Raw genomic sequence first — 15463 nt, 5'->3', positions numbered from 1 at the left:
AGCCCATAAGGATCATCGAGTCTGACTCTTAATGGCCCATACGGGGATTGAACCCACAACCTTAATGTTATTAGCGCCAATGTTGCCGTGAGAAAGTTAGGGCAGTTTTTTACAAGAAAATGTAATAAAAGTGTATCTCTGCTCTTTGAAAACTCTTGAGAACTCAGTTTTATTGAATACAAAGAAATTAATTTTGATTCATGAAAGTTGACTAGTTACAAAGCATTAATATTTTTGGTTGCTATTTGTTTAAGGAGGAAGGACTTTAGTGAAGTAAAGCGTGTGTGACACTTCTGCAGACTTACACCAAATACAGCTGCTGGTGATTTAAGTCATATGCAAAGTAGAACATAATTAATTCCATGTTGACAGCCCTGGTGATTTAAGTCAGAGAACAACCAGAAGTCCTGTAGATCTTTCCACAGCCACTCCACTGCTTCTTCGGGGACTTTATCCCACATTAGTCATTCGGGGTCCAGTTAATCTCAGAGTCCTCTGCTGAGATTTCCAAAATGGCAAACACATTCTGAAACTAATTTGACACTGCAGAGATTGAAGTTTTGCTCGTGCATAGTCTGAGGTAGTATGTGTAGTATTCCAGGCTGGAATCAAAGTGCTTCTGTCAGTGGCAGGGAATTTGCCTGAGAATAACTGGTTAATTTGCAGATTTTAAAGATGACCTACAGAGGAATTGCGAAGGATCTCAAATGTTCTGGTGAATAAAGCAAGATTTTCCACTAGTTTTAGACAAGCTACCAAAAGCTTCATGCAATATAGTGTTTTTCTAGTTTTGCTGTTGCAGGTGCTGAATTGATTTCACTTGTATTATTATATTAATCTTTAAGTAGAAGATATCATGTGTTGAGAAAAAATATCAACAGTTCAATGTCTTGGTCTTTTGAGACTGAGGCTATGGACTCAATTAATGAAAGAAAAGTATGAGTTTGTATTTATAGATGGTTTGCCTTAAGGTTTCTCTTTGAGCTGGTGTTTAATAAATCTGTTATTGTCTGAGAAATAATTTTTTCCTGAGACCAACAGAAAACACTTTGAATGAATTTGATGAGGTTGACATTTAGTATTTGCATTATACAACGCTTTGTAGATGCTGTGTGTTTTGAAGTTGCCTGCCTGGCCCAAATGCTTTCCGTTCCTGCTATTCTCCCCAATACCTGGAAAGAAACAACAGTGTGAGGGTGCTTAGACAGGCTCTGTTTACAAACTTTTTTTGAGATTTTGCTTTGGGCTATGATATGTTGTGTTGGATTTAACTGACACATCAAATAAAGCAGTGATAGTGATTGCAAAGTTGAATATGAAATATTTGAAGATCAGGGTAGAGGGAGGTGACAAGCATTACAGCATGCAACTTCACTTACTTAGGTATTACTTACTGAATAATCTAGATTATTTCTGAGAAGAAAAATTTGTCTGGCCCATAATTTTGAGAGGTGTACTAAATTTGCTAATTACTAGTTTACTAAGTGCTTAGAAAGTTATCCCATTTCTAATGTTGTGAATGTATAAATATTGAGATAAAAGATTGCAAGATGGTGGCTTTACAGACACAGAGAAGCCCTTTAGCTGCTGGCAGAGTAAGCATAAATAATGCCTGCGTTTCTTTGCATTTAATTTTTTTAACACTATGACCTTTACATTGATCTAATAATTTATTTATGTATTTTACTACATTTAAGCATCTTAGATATAATAACTCTTAAGATATATTTCCATTTATTGTTATAGAGAAGCTCATAGCATGAAGAATATATGTTGTGTAGAAACTGCTCAGTGCTATTTATGTGCTTTCTCTTTAAAAACAACTGTTTAATTTTTTAGATCATCACTGTAAAAGTGATGTTTCCTTGGGGCCAGAGCTGTTTTTTTCATAAATTATGTATGAGCATATGAGCTGGCTTTTTGCACCTAGAAGTTAGTTTTATGAAGGTAGTTTTGTAAATGTGATGTCTAAGTGCTATTTATTCAAGTTGCTTGCCCCAGAACTGTTTCCTAGTAATTGTTTAAAGCACTTGCTAATGGAATGCTATCTCCTAATTCAATAGGTTTTGCTACCTGATTCAAACTGGTGAAACACCTAGATACCAAACAGTAGTAAATTCATAAGCAATTTGCTGTACTTGGCTCCTAAAGTTTTCCAGTACATTGGTTATTGCAGTTGTACTGGCTGTGTTTCCAGTTCTATTGAATGTCAGTGGGTAAGGAAAGCCTAAAAGGAAAAATGATAAAATGACATTTTAGCACTCTGTTGGCAAGTCAGTGCTGACATTTTCCAAGAAAGGAGATTATGCAAGTTCTTTATGGATAGTCTGTGTGTTTCTTGTGGGGTGTATATTTGCCTTTGAGAAAAGAAGCCATCAGAAAATACAAGGGGGTGAAAAAAGGTGTCCACATTATATTTTCAGAAGCTAAATTTTTGGAATTAGAATATAACATGTGCAGAGAAAAAGGCAGATGCTAAATCTACCTGCTTTTTACTAAGTCTTGTTATCTTTTCAGAAAAAAGCCAAAGGCCAGCTCCTATTTGAGCAAATCATGTATCATCTGGACCTTATTGAAAGCGACTACTTTGGATTAAGGTTCATGGATTCAGCACAAGTGGCAGTAAGTAATTACGTTCTTTTTTAAGCAACAGTGTAAAAGTTAAATCCTAATACTGACAAAAACGCTATAAGAAAGCTGCCTTTGTGAATTAAGTTTTGTGCAGAAGCTGTGCAGTGTGTGATTTTCCGTATCCCCATGTTTAATTCCACCTCCAGCACTCTAACATATGATCATGCTGTTGTCTGTTCCTTCCTTGTTTCCATGTTCCTGTCACACCTCTTGGCACTAGGCAGGCTGGTCCCGTCAGACCCCAGAGCCTGGTGTGTCGTGTAGAAACTTTTGGTGCTGATGATACAGAAAGGAAGGAGGAAAACCAGAGTGTGTGCTTGGCCCTTTTGTTGTGTGCTATACAGAGAGGAGGAGGTTTTCCTTTGCAAATGCCTTCGGCTTTCTTGTCAGCAGAAGTCACCTCGTTAGTGTCTGGTTGCAGGAGGGGTGTACCTTTGATCTGTTCAAATCATTGTGACTCAGACCTGCAACTCTTAAGTTTTTAGGAGGCTGTGGGTGTGTTTGTATGTATCAGCTTGAGTTGAGGGTTCTTCCAAGCCCAAGTTTGTTGGTGTTTTATTGTGTGTTTCTAAAAATGTAACAGGTTTTGAAGTCAGAAGCAGAGTATTGTCTGTAGCAACCACAGTTCTTTCATTTGTGGGCTATGGAGTTTTATATAGATACTTCTTACAGTCAAGTATTTAATCCTGCCACCTAGGGTAGCTGCAAGTTAAGTGAGCTTTTAGGCAAGGAGTGGTTTTTTTCTTTGTTCTGCATCCCTGTAACTTAAACTCGTATTCACTTAGCCCAACATCCCCAGGTAGAATGAGATCTGTGTTTTCCTGCTGCATATGTCAATCTTATTTATTAGATGCATAACCTAATTGTTTTTGTGTTTCAAGGCCACTTCAGAATTATTTCAAGGTTAGGATGGCAGAGGGGAAGCTCAGACAGTTGAGCTAAATATCTGAATTGTTCAAAGTCAGCATACAAAAATGGAGGCAGTGACTTATATTCCTTTATTTCTGTGAAGGTCTGCATCCCTAACAGTTTGAAGATGATGTCTTAATTGTTGCAGCCTTGTACAAAGGCAAAAATAAAATCCACAAACTTGAACCTTTGAAAGAAGTTAACAGTTTTGGACACATTGCTCCACCCCAAAGCACTTATAACCTGATGGCTTCTTTCCAGAATTATTGTGATCAAATTTTATGCTTAGCATGTAATTGTAGGGAATGTGCTCCTCAGAGAGAAGTGTTGGTGTTCAGCATCTGAAGCAAACTTAATGGCCAGTGAGATTAGCTACTGCTGGTCTGTAGTTCACAGTAGTGAAAGTGGTCTTAAACCCCTTGCAGAACAGAAACATTTAACACTAAGGAGAAAAAGACCATTCCACTAACAGATGGATGGCATTCAGAACCATGCATACCAATGAGAAAACAGCCTATTGCATACTGTTTTATATTTCTCAAAATCATGTTAGCTGTGCTCAGCATGTGCAGTCCAAGATGCTGGGTACTGATAGTGAAGGACTCTATTGCATTTGTCTTTTTCTTCAGAAAAGCAGTATTGTCTGTATGGTTAAGGTATCCTAACTCAGTTTCTGCTGTGTGGCTTCTGATGTTATTTCCCTGTCTCTAAGACCTCATAAGAGGTCACAGTGGGTTAGTTTTAACTGGAAGAATTATCTATATGATAGGTTTTTTTTCTCTTCCTGCTCTGCTAGCAAATAAAGTTAGTTCATCTTGAAAAGAGTTAATCTTTCCTGCCGCAGCAGTGGCTCATGCCTTGCTTTTGTCTGGCAAATTATTACTGCCAGTCCAGAGAGCATGTGATTGAATATTTGATACTGCACAATCTACCAGGTACAGGGGATTTCAAACTTTGCTTCCTTTCCTTAACTATGTGTGACTGAAAAACAGCAGAGTAGAGATAACAATCTGTTTAAACTGGACCTTAATGATGAGCTGTGTATAATGAAGCAGAAAAGATGGTATTTTGCCAGAAGAGCTGAATGCAACAGCCAGAGATAATTAATTGCTTTAAGAAATGAAGAACTGTTGCAATAGCAGCTATTCCTGCAAAAGGGGCTGGCAAGTTCTAGCAGAAACCCAATCTGCAGCTGGAAACAAAGACTAATCAAGTGACTTGTCCAGGATTATTCAGGAGACCTGTTGAATAAACAGTGTAAGAACCCAGTCCCTTATTGTAGACAGAATTGTCCTCTGGCTCTGAAGGATATAATCTTTCTGCTACTCAGCTTAAATTTAAGAATATTGCCACAGTTGCTAGTTACTTTTACTGATACAAACTGGCAACACATAATTATATAAAAGTTTTAGAAATCCCACACTTGTTTTAACTACAAATAAGTTTCCAGTAGATCTGTAGTGAACAGCTGAAGGATTGCCTTTTTTTCATTCTTTTCTGCTGCTGAAGTAATCACTTGTTGGGTATTAAAGATTTCCTGGGAAGTGGGGGAAGCCCAGATAATGGAAACTTCCTGACATTTTGGATCTTAGTATTCAAATAATAGCTTCTTTAAAAATGTTCTTGAAACCATTAGTGAAGTGAAAGAATTGTTGTTTTCAAGTGATTTCTGTGTTCACTCTTGTTTGCTGTTCAGGAAGAGATCAGTTTTAGCCTCAGCATCTTATCTAACAAACTTCATTTGCCCAAACTTCTTGACATGTTGTTGGGTCAGGATTTGAAAGGTTTTTGTATGTGTTTTGTTTTTAATTTCTGCATCAGCAAACTATTTTAGTAAGGACTTCCAGTACTCTGTGCAGTCTGTTGTTTGTGTTGCCTTCTGTTTAGCAAACTTTATCTCTGATTTTCAGCGGTAGACTCTGCTGTGCAAACCCTCATCAAAAGTAAACTTCTTTTCCAGATCCACTTGAATTCCATTATAATCATTTGGAATAAATCTCAAGTTTCTTGATGTCTGTGCCTGTCCATTCATGTGTTGGTTTTGGGGCTGGTTTTTTTTTGTTTCATTCCCTCCCCCACTTAAAATCAGTTCTGTTTCCCTTCTCCCTTGCACATCACCATTGAGCAGAGCTCCTGTGGGCAGCAGCAGTCAGAGCCCAGCAGAGTGAAACGCTATCGGTGCCTGTCATGGGCCTGCCTCTCTGTTCCTTCCCATGGAATGTGGGGGAGATGAGAGAAGACAGGAGGGAGGTGAAACAGGGGGGCACAGCCAGCCCTGGAGCCTAGAAAGGGCTCTCCTTGCCATTTCTGTATCTAAATCACCTGCAAGCCTCCAGCTGGGTAGTTTCTTTTTTTTTTTTTTTTTTTTTTGGTGGAGGAAAGAGTAAGTAAACTCTCTCTTACAGCAAGTGAGTTTATGGAATAGGAAAAAAGATTATATGATTTCCTTGTCGAAAAAAAATTGCTTAACTCCCATTTCACTGGTAGCATAAGCAAAATTTATGTAAATACTTGCCTCATTCCTCCTTAAGCTTTCTGCTTTATTTTAAAAATATATTAGATGCATTTCAGATAGCTCTCTGTAGCTACTTAGTTTGAGTAGGCAGTGAGAGCATTCTCAGCTGTATGCACAGCAGCAGCAGATGGTTTAAGCATTCTCATCTGCAGCTAATACAGCAATCAGTCACAGCCCGGCTGTGTTGCAGGCTGACTTCGCTCTCTGCAGAAGGCAGGGCTGTTCTGGAGGCAGGAATGTGTTTACACTTGGCAGTGCAACCTGAAAATACTGGTTCTTTTTCATACCCTTGTTGCTTTTCTGTCCTCCCTGGAGCTCACTGTGAACTTCATGTCACACGGTTTAACAAAAGGAGTCTTGCTAAGCGTATAATTTATCTGTATTAGTTGCAAGGTGACATTTGGAATTGATCTGATGAGGTGTTGTTCCGTGGGCATGGTGAACCATGCAGGACATGGGGTGTCAGGCTCTGGCTGTTGAGTCAGTGCAATTATGTTGGTCAGGGTGCCGTGTTTCCTGTTCAGGTGAGTCACCTCCTTTGGAGAAGGGAGCTGTTGGCCCTACCCCGCACTAGGAAGGAGATCTGTCCCGCTAGATGTGTGTTGAATTTCCAGCTTCTGGTATAAACTCTTCAGCAGTGTGATGATGTGCAATTACTTTGGGGACCATAATGTACCTGTGTAGGTGTTTCAGTCTGCCAAGTATAGCTTTTTTCACATGCCATTGTACACAGTGTAAGTCAAGCCATTATTTTGGCTTCTTGTCCAGTATATAGCTTATAATTAGCATTAGTAGGTGAGGCAGTAACTTGTCCTCCCATGTGACAGTTGCTAAAATGAAACCTGTGAATAGATTCTTGAGAATTAGGTAGAGCTGACTCTGATACTGGGACACAGACAGCTCTGCTGTTACTGCACTTGAGTCATCTAAAGAAAATGCCTGAAAGCCAACAATATTTATTTTGTCTCTCCCCTTCCTGCCCCAAGTAAACATCACACACAGCTGAGTGCCAGAGTCTTCAGCTATGATTTATGCTTCTCTGGCCCATTGTCACTAGCTGACCTACTAATGCGTGAATTAAGTGTTTGTCTGGACAGGATGAAAATCCAGTGAAGTGGTTTGTTAATATTTTTTTTTCTTTTAAGAAGACAGTGCTGCCTTGAAGATTTGGTTTAAATAAGGTACTCTACAGAATGTTTCTGTTGTTCAGAACTGACATTTTGCATTACAAACTTTGAGCAAAATGATCTTCAGCCAGCACAGAAAGCTATGAATTGTGAAAGATTTGAATTAGATTTTTTTAACAAAGTACTTGTTATTCCAAGATGGTCTTCACTAACGCTTCCTTTTATGTTCTTTCTGGGAGATTTCTTTATTGATAATTCAGTGAAATTAATTTATTTTTCAGCATTGGCTGGACAACACCAAAAGCATTAAAAAGCAAGTTAAAAGTAAGTGTCCTTTCCATTTTCTCTTGGAACATTGTATTTAACATATGGAAAGCACAGCCATTTGAAATGAGTGGTGGGGGGGAGTGTCCTGTGAGGAGGTGAGGGTGGCAAGTGACAAAAGCCCAGCATGGTGCTACTGATTGTTTAATGGCATCTTCCCTCTGTAGCTCATATTACTTTATTCTGATGTTCTTAATTAAACATGTTATGGGCTCATTAATTATGGTTGAAGTGGAGTCAAGGCAGCTGAAGATGTTCTAGTATTAAAGAGCATTATCCTGGCTATAGGAAAACTTGTCTTGGACCTCCTTCAATCTTGCATGCTTGAATCTGTGTCCAGTCCACCAGGTCCTCACCTGCTGCACAATGGTTCAGTGTAGCCTGCTTGTTGCAGTGATGTGTGCTTGGGTAAGATGTTGTTTAGCAGCTTCCCTTCTCTGCACTGTGGGAAGTCTTCAGGGATTTGTGGTGTTGTTTTAATGCAAGAGAGGTTTTGGAAGCAGTGAGAGGAAGAAAATTCCTCCTGTCAAATGCAAGAATCAGCAGAGCGATGCACATTTTTAAAGAGCTATTAATCCACCCTTTTGCTGAATTAACTCTTTGTTTTCCAGAAGAGATGATTTTTCCATAGAAGGGTCTCTTAAATTCCCATAAAGTATGTCTAAACTTCTGTGGAATAGAAGGGCCTGAGTTGTCAGCAGTGAGTATTTCCCAGAGCCCTGGGAACGTGTTGCAGAGACCAACACCGTACCTGAAGGTTTAGTCAACTGTAGAGCCAAGATGCTCAGCTTTCCTGGTGATGGATAGAGCCCTTAAATATAGGGATTAACCTGGATTTGTGTGCTCTTGGCAGGAAGAAATCATGTTAATGTGGTAGGACCGTTGGGTTGACTTGTAACACATAAAACTTCTGTGTGCACATTCAAGTGTCTGTTCACCCTGACGTTCCTCACAGATTTCCCTGGCATAAAGAAATTCCTGCCTTAAGACCTTGTGTAGAACATAGCCAACCAATTTCAGTCAAGTTTTGTGAAGTGATTCTGTGAAATAAATAAATAAATAACCTGTCTCATCCAGTAACTGTTACTGCTGTCTTGAATGAATTCTGCTTTGCAGTTGGCCCCCCGTATTGTCTGCATTTTCGTGTAAAGTTTTACTCATCAGAGCCCAACAATCTACGTGAAGAGCTAACAAGGTAAGAGGGATTTTGTGTGTGAGAGGGGTACCCAAGTAATGCCAGGGAAATGTTTTCCATGGTATGTATTTAAACAATTTGAGAATTCTTTAGAACTGCTTGCTTACTTGGCTTTTTGTAAATGTAGTTTTTGTTTTGTAAAGTGTCTATTTTGTGTGTGGAAATAAATGTGCAGTGACAAAGAGAGAGAGCTAAATATTAATATATTACTTAATGAACCATTTTTCTTGGACAATTTTGGCAACTGAGTAGCTTATACACGATGGACAGAGGTTTTCACTGAAGAGAGCAGACATCATTCCTCTGTTTTTATTTTTCTGAAGCTGTTAGTTTGAATTGCATGCAATCATCCTGTCTCCAGGCAGAAAAGCATTGAATTGCAAGTTAGAGGTTCTCTTTGAAAAAAGGAAATTCAGTTAGCATTTCATTGCATGTGTGGTCTTCAAAGAGCTTATGGAAAGGGAAAGTAGTATTTTATTGCCATGTTGAGCCGAGTTGACACTACTATAGGTGTAGGTTTGTAGAATCAGGTGGGCAGCAGTTCCTCTCAATTAAAACATTTCACAAATCCATTCATAGAACTGCATTTCCAAATGGGCTGAGACTACTAGGGGTGCTTTGAAAAACAGCACAACCTGTCAGGAGTATAAATCTGTTGTAAAAGGCAACATTTCCTTGCTTTGTTACCACTGCTGCTGATCCCTTTTGGAGGGTAAACAAAGTTATATTTTCATGATAGCTGTAGACATTTCATACCTCAGCTGTTTGTAAGGCTGTGAAGTGCATTTGTTTGTTCTTCAGGTTTATGTGGATCTTCCATCTGCACTTTAGCCAAATCCCTTGGAGTGCTACCAGGAAGATTATAGTAGCATTACCCCTTTCAGCCATATGTACCCTGTGCAGCTTCATATTTACATGTGGTAACATAATGTGGTAACTGCTGCTTTTTAATGCTTTCCTGCTGATCTGGGTAGAATGTTTTACCTCCTCATTCATGTTCCCAAATAAACATTTAACTATCTTTAAAACCAGCAACTGTAGACAAAACTGAGACCTATATTTGTATGTATGGAACTTTTTCATCCATTTTGACTTGAGTTCTGCCTTGCTGTGCAGGTTTTAGTGGGGCAGGCCTGAAACCTGACGGCTTTAAACACTGTCTGCCTGTTTAGCTAATCCTCCAGAACAGGAGAGCAGCAAGTTGTCCTTCTGTCTTGAGACAGTGTGACACCTTAAGGTAGCAGAAGCAGTGGGAAGCAGAGCTTTGCCATGGGTTATAGGTGTCACTGGCAGGGGCTTTCCCAGGGTTCCACCTTTAAACACCAGGACACCCAGCTGGAGCTGCTTTTCAGCTTCCACAGGTGCAGCTTGCTCATGTTCTCAGCCAGTGGTCATGTAACACAGCTCGGGAAGTGCTTGAATTGTTTGGAAGTGTTACGTGCCTGATGAGCACAGGCTGGTCACACCCACTACACACTGGGGGCCTGTGTTCATTTTCATATCTGGGGTCAGTACCAACCAAATTTATTCCCCATGCAGAGGCTAGTGTTCAAAAGGTTTTGGTTAATAAATGGTTTGGCAAAGTATTTGTGGACTTCTGTGGAACCTGTAGGAAAAACACCTGCACCTCTTCTGTGTCTTTGTATGAAAGTGTGAGGAGACACAGGCACATGTTGATGCAGAAGTTGTGTTTAAGGTTTCTGGGAATCTGTGCTAGAATTCAGACTGGATACCACAGTGGATGCTAGTGTTTTATAGTTGATGAGACCTCTTCTCTTGTTAAAGGAAAGCTGTGTACCATAATGGAGTGAGGGGGCTGCTCTTCAGGGGTATTGACTCAGAAGAATTGGTATTGCACAGCAGAGGGATTTATATTCAATATTTGCCCCATTTCTAAGCAGAAAGAGTAGAGAATATGCAAGGCAGTGAAGGAAAGCTGGCTCTGAAGAGTAAATGAGTTGAAAAGGCTGCAGCCTGCTGTTTATTTTTAGTCACTTTGCAGTCAGCATTCCAGGTTAGATTTTAACTAAGCAATCCATAGTAGAAGCTCTTTTTTTAAGACTTAAAAATAACCATTCTTTTATGAGGTTGGTATGTCTTTGAATAATGAAGGAAATGTGGAATAATGAAGGAATGTTCTTTGCTCAAGTAGAATCAGACGAAAATAAAAAATATATTTACTTGGATATCCTGTTTAATTTTCCATGCAATGCTGTAGTTCAGCTTTTGACAACTTATACTTTTGGATTTGCTTCATTTGAAATGCCTGCAAAACACACAAACCTACTGATAAAGCCTTGAAACGTCACAGTAACGTTTCTTTCATCTTGAAAATCCATGTTAAGAGTAGAAAACATTTTTAGTTGTCAAGCTCTAACTTACTCCTTGACTGAGTGACACATTAGCACTATTACTCAATGACTTATTTCTTATCTAATCCTACAGGTATTTATTTGTTCTGCAGCTGAAACTGGATATTCTTAGTGGAAAGTAAGCAGCATTTTAAACTATTACAGTGTGTTTTGCATAGAGTTTATTACATTTATATTTGGATAATTAATAAGATTTGCTTTGTAATGTAATGGGGTTTTTTTTCTTCAAAATACTACTTTTCTGTGCATGAATATCAGGAGAGGAATGCTTAAATAATGTAGTGCTTATCTCCTCGTAATTTTCTGAAAATCTACCAAAACTTTTTCATTTTCTTATCCCGGACATTTGCAGTTCCTTACTGTCAGTTACATAAATTATCTGCTAATGATGTCAGTTCAGGTTTTAACAATGCATTTCTCTTCTGGCAGATTGGAATGTCCTTTTGACACCGCTGTCCAGTTGGCAGCTTATAACATGCAGGGTGAGTAGGTGCAAGAAGGGAAGGGTGAAGTTGCACAAACAGTTTTGTATAGATTCTTATTAACTGTTTAAAAACGTCTGTCCTTGTTATGTCCATAAAATAGACTCTGCCCAGACATTAGTGATCCAGTGTGAATGCAGATCTTTTAGATTGTACTTGTGCTTGAAAGTACGTGCAGAAAATTACTCAGTTCCTCAGGAAAGAGAACAAGGAGGTTCTGAACATAAACAGCTTTGCCCTAAAGTTGTTTCCTTATGTGCAAATCTGTCCCCTTTCACAGAAGATACGAGGCCTGCAGCCTTCTTGAATCACTTTGATGCAGTAACACAGCTCACTTCTTTTTCATCATATAGGTTCTGTCAAGTGTTGTCTTTGTTGTCCAAATCTGATACAAAATTGGTTTTGTTTGCACTGTGTATAAAATACCATCTTTTGACTTCATCTTATTTGTAGGAACATCTTAATGCCTTGTGTCTCATGCTCATGCTTCAGCGTTCTGGGTGGAACTGCACTTGCTGGTATTTCAGATCATTCTTCAGCCATAAGATGTGACATACTCTTTTATGCTCAGCTATACAGCACTGTGCTTGAGTCATCTGAGATTTTATTAATCAATGTCTTTAACTTTTGATTCCAGATGAGAATGTGGTGTTTGGGTGAGGGTGTAATGTTAACAAATGTGAAGTTTCCTATGGTTTCAAGCAGAGGAGCTCACAAAAGAAAGAGGGGAGGCTTGAAGTTTTAAAAATACCTGCTAGAGTAGGAATTTGAGTCCTTATTGGAGGATATAGATATATGGATAGATGGCCTTATTCAAGCCAATTGATATGCCATGTGTTTGAGCCACACAAATTCTCTACACAACTTACATCTTGTGAATCCATTGCACTTACTCTGCATGAGGTAGGACTAAGTCACTGAAATTTGTTGTCTTACAAGTATTTTTCAAAACATTTCTTTTTTTCATGCAGGAGGTGCTAATGCTCCTAAATCATATGTAGGTATAAAAGTTGGAATTAAACTGTGAAGACACTTGCCTTTTTAACCTACTCTTTTGTGTGGAAGGAAAGCAGTTAGAATACATTCCACAGTTAAAAATATTAGCATTGTTAGGGCCTTAAGATACAGGTTCAGTAAATAAGATTTTGGAAGAACAAAGTGATCTTATTAGGCCATATATCCACTGCTTTTTGTGGTGGTGTTTTCTTTCCTCTTTCCACAATGAGGCCTGTAGCAGGGCTTTAATCATACTGTCTGACAGCTGTGTACTCTTATTTAAATCAGCTGGAACCTAAGCTGGCTTTGACAGCATTCCTTTGAACAGAGGCAGGCATTTTAGTGGGAGTAAATTATTATAGAACTACAGACTTCCTCAGTCAGCATTAAAAAAAAAAAAAAAAAAGAAAAAGGAGGGGGTGAAAAGACTGTTATTATGCTTGCAGCCTTCACAATCCAAGAAATGGAGTTTTATATCATGTAACATTTCTGTAACCGTGGAATACTGGCATTTATTTGACTTTGCCATGTCTTCCCAGTGATTTCTCTATTTTTCTCTACATAAACATCTGTAGTTTCATTTTTCAGACAGCAATTATTTCCCTGCATCAGACTTCCAAAGTCCAAGTTACAGAATTATTCCTAATTTTCTGACTATGAGCTGGACATTACAAGCCAACTTGAAATTAGTAGGAGGAGCCAGTGCTTAGTGACTCTGAAAACCAGTACATTTTTGTAAAGGCTTGTAATTGTCAGTTTCAGCATTTTAGATATTTATCTGTCTTTAAAACTGGACTTGTTAGCATCTTTGGGAGATGGAGTTGTGGTTTTGATGTGGCACACTCCTTGACTGGTATGTTCCTGTATGTTTTTTACAGAGCATCTCTTACTGCCCCTCTGAGCATGCAGCAGTGGACTCGATGAGCCATTTGACTGATCCAGGAGAGCATTTATTATGTCCTTAGATGAAAAGGAGAGTAACAAATAACAGCTGCATGATTGTGCCCTGAAACAGAGTAATTTTAGCAGGCAGGACAGGGCACTATAGAATCATAAAACCAGAAACTGACTTGTAGACTGGACAAATAGTTTCATGGAAAGAGTCAGAACTGATTTTGCTTTTTATGAATCTCAAGAGATATTGCTTTAATACTTTAAGGCAAAATTCCATTGTAACATTAGTTAGCTGTCATCTCAGTAGATACCTCATGATAAAAATGTTGAAAACGCTCTGCAAGAAAGAAGAAAGGTGAGTTTCAACGATGGTGATAATTTCCCTTTATAGGAAGCTTTTTAAGGAATATGTCAACAATACTTTGTAAACATTAGCACAGAACTTTGGTGCAGACAACGCAACCATTTGTTCAGTGTCCATAATTTCCGTATCAAAATCAGTGAAGGGAGACCCGGAGGAGGAGAAGGAGCACAAAAAGATATTTAATGTTTTAGACTAACTTGAAAAGTGTGCAGAAATTCTTCTGTATGCAGAAATATCCACGGTGTTTATTGAGAACAGTGCCTAACAGTGTTGTTCTTTTGTAGCTGAACTTGGAGACTATGATCCTGCCGAACACGTCCCTGAGCTGGTGTCTGAGTTCAGGTTTGTTCCCACTCAGACTGAAGAGATGGAATTAGCTGTTTTTGAGAAGTGGAAGGAATGCAGGTACTAGATCTTCCAGTCAATGCTTATCCAGCTGTTTGTGCTGATTTTTCTGTGAAGAGAATTTATTAAAAAGATATTGCTGATGCTTCTTCTGTGGCCTTGTTCAGAAATAGAACTTTAATATGGTTCTGTACTATTTTGTAAAAGAATATAATGTAATAAATTAAGCTTTTCAAAGGTCTGAGTAAAATTACAAGGTACCAAATCTTGAAACAGTAATTTTTGCAGGAGCATTTTCAGATTAAAATTTTAATAAGTGACTTTGATCTTTAATAAACAGGTGTCACAGGTATTTATGTTTTTCACAAACTTTCAGTAAGTTCTTTTCATCTTTCCTCATTTACCAGTTTTTCCTTTCTGTGCTTTTTCAGGCACCTACCTAACAGCAAAATTTTATTTCAGGGGCCAAACACCAGCACAGGCTGAAACGAACTACTTAAACAAAGCTAAGTGGCTGGAAATGTATGGTGTAGACATGCACATAGTCAAGGTATGTTTAACCACAGTATGGTGACCTTTGGAAAATAGAGTGTTAGTTTTGTGTTGCCTTTACACACTGGTCCTGCTTTGAGGGGAGGAAAGAAAAGGAATATTGTTCTCATGCAATCTATATAGTAAGGAATCTGGCTTTGTGCCAGCATTCCACTCTTTGGTATATACTTCTAGAAGGTAACACTTGAGTCCAAGCATTTCTGCTCTATGTTAAATGTGTAATTGATGTAGAAGTATATACTACAGCTTGTATTTCAACTTAGGAGTTTTGTGAAAAATCACACTAATTCAGATTTGCTGGGGTGTAGTTCTGTGGAGATGCAAGTGCAGCAAATGCATTAGGATGTCTTTATTACACAGGCAAATCAAGAAAAGTTAGTCAGCCTTATTGAAGGGTTGCAAACAAGAAAAATCCATTGCATAAGATGATCAAAACACAAGAGTTTTGTTGTATAAGATAGCAGATATGTGTGTAATTATAACACTGGGCAAACAAACTACATGAATCACTCTAGTAAACTGGATAGAGGGTCAAACACCAAAATTAATAAAATTTTTATTTTGTGGCACTTAGGCAAGAGATGGCAATGATTACAGCCTGGGACTAACACCTACAGGGGTTCTTGTCTTTGAAGGAGACACAAAGATTGGTTTGTTTTTCTGGTAAGCTCTCTGATTGTACACTAAAATCTGGTTTTGATTTTGGTTCTTTGGTTTCTTTTATGATAGCAAAAACAATTATTTAGGTTGTGAGAAC

General features: G+C 38.5%; 1 protein-coding gene across 6 annotated transcripts in view; it reads left to right on the top strand.

Annotated features, from left to right (window-relative positions):
* EPB41L5 (erythrocyte membrane protein band 4.1 like 5) overlaps nucleotides 1-15463 on the top strand; it is a 53554-nt gene that overhangs the window by 8868 nt on the left and 29223 nt on the right. For all 6 annotated transcript variants that reach the window (XM_012574947.5, XM_030277225.4, XM_030277224.4 and 3 more), the window contains exons 3-10: nucleotides 2518-2622; nucleotides 7464-7506; nucleotides 8623-8701; nucleotides 11147-11191; nucleotides 11503-11555; nucleotides 14094-14214; nucleotides 14617-14704; nucleotides 15281-15369. In XM_012574947.5, the coding sequence (XP_012430401.5) occupies nucleotides 2518-2622; nucleotides 7464-7506; nucleotides 8623-8701; nucleotides 11147-11191; nucleotides 11503-11555; nucleotides 14094-14214; nucleotides 14617-14704; nucleotides 15281-15369 (623 nt within the window). The remainder of the gene's footprint in view (nucleotides 1-2517; nucleotides 2623-7463; nucleotides 7507-8622; nucleotides 8702-11146; nucleotides 11192-11502; nucleotides 11556-14093; nucleotides 14215-14616; nucleotides 14705-15280; nucleotides 15370-15463) is intronic.

This window comes from Taeniopygia guttata, chromosome 7 (assembly GCF_048771995.1).
Source record: "Taeniopygia guttata chromosome 7, bTaeGut7.mat, whole genome shotgun sequence".
In the NCBI taxonomy this organism is placed as follows: domain Eukaryota; kingdom Metazoa; phylum Chordata; class Aves; order Passeriformes; family Estrildidae; genus Taeniopygia; species Taeniopygia guttata.
This window is presented reverse-complemented; position numbering and strand designations above follow the sequence as displayed.